This window comes from Trachymyrmex cornetzi, unplaced genomic scaffold (assembly GCF_001594075.2).
Source record: "Trachymyrmex cornetzi isolate Tcor2-1 unplaced genomic scaffold, Tcor1.1 scaffold98, whole genome shotgun sequence".
In the NCBI taxonomy this organism is placed as follows: Eukaryota; Metazoa; Arthropoda; class Insecta; order Hymenoptera; family Formicidae; genus Trachymyrmex; species Trachymyrmex cornetzi.
This window is the reverse complement of record NW_017300333.1, coordinates 431,592-435,604: the sequence shown is the minus strand read 5'-3', so window position 1 is coordinate 435,604 and position 4,013 is coordinate 431,592. Positions and strand designations below refer to the sequence as shown.

Sequence of the window (4,013 nt, the reverse complement as noted above, 5' to 3'; positions counted from 1 at the left end):
GCAATAGTTAACAAGATATTAATTACTAAAAATTACTAAATATTGGTCTTGAATAATTTTTTACTCAAATACTATCAACTTTATAGAAAAGCTGCAAGATAAAAATCGTTTATTTTCTTCTCATAAAGTTCTGAGAATTTTTTCAGAATTTTTTTCAGAATTTTTTAATACCGTATTTTCTCAGTTGGTAAAAATAAGAAAATGCGATACTAAAAAGTTGATAAAAAATTCCGAAAAAATTCTTACGAGTTCCAACCTCGTATATGTCGTTGTGTACAACGCTGAAAATTAACAAACCTTATCCCAGAAAAATAGGTAAGCTTGACTAAACTCAAACTCATCTAGATTATGCTGTTTCATGAAGCTAGTTCTCATAACGTTTAGGATAGCAAACAGCCAGCATCTTCCAGAGTTCTTCTGATTAGTTACAGGCTTGCCCTCAGTCTCAATCTTATGAGTGAAGACATGGTGGGTCTCCTCCAGGATCTTTCTTGAGGCACAAGCCTCGATAGGATTCGTTTTCGTACAGACATTCTGTGCCAACACATTGCGGCTATCAGCATAAAACTTTGCACGTAGCTGATCGAGAACCTCGGAAGTTAATGGACCTGTAGAAAAAAGAAGAGCAATCTTAAATCTAATCAAAATTCTACATGGTTTATTTACTTCAATCTGTGCATTGTTACATTGTCGCGTAATGCAGGGAAAGAACGCGCTATCAGTGCCGTCGCGTCAGTAAACATTCGATTCGAAACAAAGATGCCAACATTCGCGCAATCCGATACGTCAGAAAAGAAGTTCGTGAGTGGTGATTTCGAAATTATTAATAACATTCGAGGGTGTGGCATGTCGCGAAAGAAAAAAATCGGGCATATTTGGAAAGGTTAAGGCTGATCAATTATATCCTCGCGTCTATCGATTCATCGCGTCTAATCCCAGGCTCTTTTGCGCGGGCCAGATGTTTTTCTACGCGCCTCAAACATTTCCATTGCAGTGGTGACATTTTCCTAATCTACATAGCGCGTACATGCGTAACTTACAAATAACCATCGTAACGGATGCGGCAAGCAAACCCAGGCGACGCCAAAAACAGCCGAGTCAATGATCGCGTTGTGGCTCCAACGCCTCTAACTGCGTTCGGGGTGCGTTTATGGAAACGGCGCACCTCGCTTTTATCCCGTGATCGATAGACAAAGCAAGATCTATGTCGCTCTATCTCGCTCGCTCCCTCTCCTCTGTGTTCCGCATCTGTCCGTATCGGGTGGCCAAAACACGCGATCCACGATTTTTCGTTCTGGGGGATCTTTTCGAGTGGTTACGTAAGACCCTCCCATAGTTTCCTCAGACGCATTCCGTGGAATAAACATTTTTAAAGTTAAAAAAATTATATAAAATATAAAAAAACACAGGTCATAAAAAAATTTCTTTCCCGCCCTTTATCATTTTTTACGTCTTCGATTTTTCAATTTTTTATTTTATTGATGTTTTAATTTTGAACTTTTTCAAGCAAAATCGATTTTACAGAAATAAAATTGCAAAACCCACGTTGATTGAGTATTCTTTCTGTATTTACATATTCAATATATTTAAAGAGTTAGTTTTTTTACATTTACATATATTATTTAATTTCATTATAATTAGATTGTTAGAAAATGAATAACGGACGCTACAAATCTTCTTACATATGAAATTACGCAACAGGTTTTTTTCAGAAAAAGTATGTACATTATAATTTTATTGAAACTGTCCGCGAAATTAGATTTCGAGTTATCACAAGATTCACACTTAGATCAATCATTGATTGTACATGAAGCTGTATTATCGTCATCTAATAATTGTTATATATTTATCTAACTAATCATCGCTTATAATTATTAAATCATCCTTCAAGTTAAAGAATCAGATTTCTACATTGGGCGTGGATGGCTCTGCTTTCGATTCTAAGGAGAATGGTGGAATTCTGCAATCAAACGCGTATCCGTCTTCTCTTTCCATCCTAAATGTTCCCCTGAAAACAAAATCATTGAGAACAATTAAATAAATAATGCCTTTTTTCATTTACAAGAAATTAAGGCTGCATTTTTGCTTTTAGGAGATACAATCGACAAAAGTATCATTCTATTTTTATTATTCATTGAATGTCAATAATTCATAGAACAATATTTATATCGACTATTGTCTCCTAAAAGCAAAGTACCCAAGTAATTGTACTTACCACATATGACCACTAGGAGCTTGCAAGCTCACATGACTGCTATATTGAAAAGCAGGTAAAGCTTTCGATAGCACAGGTTCCTGACCCACTACACCTCTTCCTCTAACAGTTTCCAACGTACCTGACAAGCTGAATATTCTCCAATGCCTTTCACGCAATTGCACGCTCAATTCACCCAAGTTTTCTAATCGAATGCAATAACGCCACTGTACACCAGAAGATATGAATAATTAACGTTTAACTCAATTTTAATCCCTTTCCTAACGGAATAAGACATCTGACTTTGTCATATCAACTCACCCAATATACAGAAGTAGTTTGACTCTCCCTGCAACCCATGTAAAACGGTATAACGGTAATGCGAATATTCTCGGTCGTTTCCTTATGTACATCTGACAACTCAAGCCACGGATGATTCTTTTTCTGCCACGTGCGAAGGGTTTCCTGCGCCACAAAGCACGGCTCTTTGTCTGGATGATAAGTCAGAAATTTATCGAACAGTTCATGCTGCAGCGCCGCTTTCTCGTTTGTGCTATATGGCAGTACATCCTCGTGAGCGACATAATCTAATCCAGGAATTGCGTACAAGTAGGCCCATTCTTTATGGCAGCATTAGAATGCATTAACATTTCCTTTCTCACTTTTGTAAAACTCTTCAAACATATATCTATTTCATTTTACGAGCTTGAGTAACTGAAAACAGATAGGATTTATTTTCTATAACTGAATTGGTATACACTTTTGGAATTTACAGTGAAATAAGTATATGAATGATATTACTTGGCAACAAAGAGAAAGAAAGTGTAGTCTAGTGCAAAAATAAAAAATAGATTTATAATTTCTGGACATTGCTTACTATATAAGGACAATCACGTTGATCAATTAAAACTTGATAAAATGTATGTGTTCTGCCTTTCACTTCTTTTTCGCCGACACTGTTAAAATTGATGTTATCCTTTCTGTAATTAAATGTACAAATTATCTGTGCACAATATTTATATACAAAACAAATAGCTATATTTATCCATATAACTATAAATAACTATACATACTCATCCTTCTTATTAGATATATCTCTGTCATATACTCTTGCCAACCATGGAAATAGAATGACACCTCGGTAACCAAAGACTCTGTGTAAAATCAGTTGACCTGTCTCATATTTTCCCTGTAACTTTGGTGTTTCTAGTTTGCCGACTTCAGCTAATCTACAAAAACATTTATTGCAAATATTACCACATAATTAAATACTATGATGGTTATAAGTGTCTGAAGCAATTTTTCATTATAATCTCTAGTATTTAATCGATATTAATTTTTAACTGAGAAAAAAAATTATAAAAGATATCACAATGCAAGACACTTAGAGGAACCGACTCTAGGAACAAAAAATAAAAAGAGAGCAATAATGCCATAAAACATAATATAATTTTTAATTTAGATATTATTCATGATTGTGAACGCAATAACAGCTAATGAACTATGACAAAGAGGTTTTCCGCAATAAACAATTACTTAAGCTCTTAAGGGCTGGTTGTTACATCTTCAGATAAACTATGTGATAATTTATCTATTGGATAAACAAAAGAATAAAAGAGTAAGACAGTGAGCTGAAGTTTACTGAAAGATGGAACAACTCAATCTAATAGGCCTTCTACAATAAGCCGCAAATCAGAATGTCAAAAGTTTTAACCAGTCTTAACCAAGTCGTTCAAGTTGACTATTGGCCAACTTCACCGATTATAACTTAAGATCGCTTAGAACTTCTGACTTGCGGCTTATTGTAGAAGGGCTGTAA

At 35.0% G+C, this 4,013-nt stretch overlaps 2 protein-coding genes across 2 annotated transcripts in view; both read right to left on the bottom strand.

Annotated features, from left to right (window-relative positions):
- LOC108770002 (bleomycin hydrolase) overlaps positions 1–1,328 on the bottom strand; it is a 3,417-nt gene extending 2,089 nt beyond the window's left edge. Inside the window, exons 1-2 of the mRNA XM_018521285.1 lie at positions 1,041–1,328; positions 298–608 (exon numbers count right to left, since the gene is read on the bottom strand). Of these exons, the coding sequence (XP_018376787.1) occupies positions 298–608; positions 1,041–1,050 (321 nt within the window). The 5' untranslated portion in view covers positions 1,051–1,328. The remainder of the gene's footprint in view (positions 1–297; positions 609–1,040) is intronic.
- A 352-nt stretch (positions 1,329–1,680) lies between these two features.
- The window catches only part of POLDIP2 (DNA polymerase delta interacting protein 2), a 5,395-nt gene continuing 3,062 nt past the window's right edge, over positions 1,681–4,013 (bottom strand). Inside the window, 5 exon segments of the mRNA XM_018521289.1 lie at positions 1,681–2,008; positions 2,216–2,421; positions 2,516–2,851; positions 3,072–3,174; positions 3,268–3,423. Of these exon segments, the coding sequence (XP_018376791.1) occupies positions 1,900–2,008; positions 2,216–2,421; positions 2,516–2,851; positions 3,072–3,174; positions 3,268–3,423 (910 nt within the window). The 3' untranslated portion in view covers positions 1,681–1,899.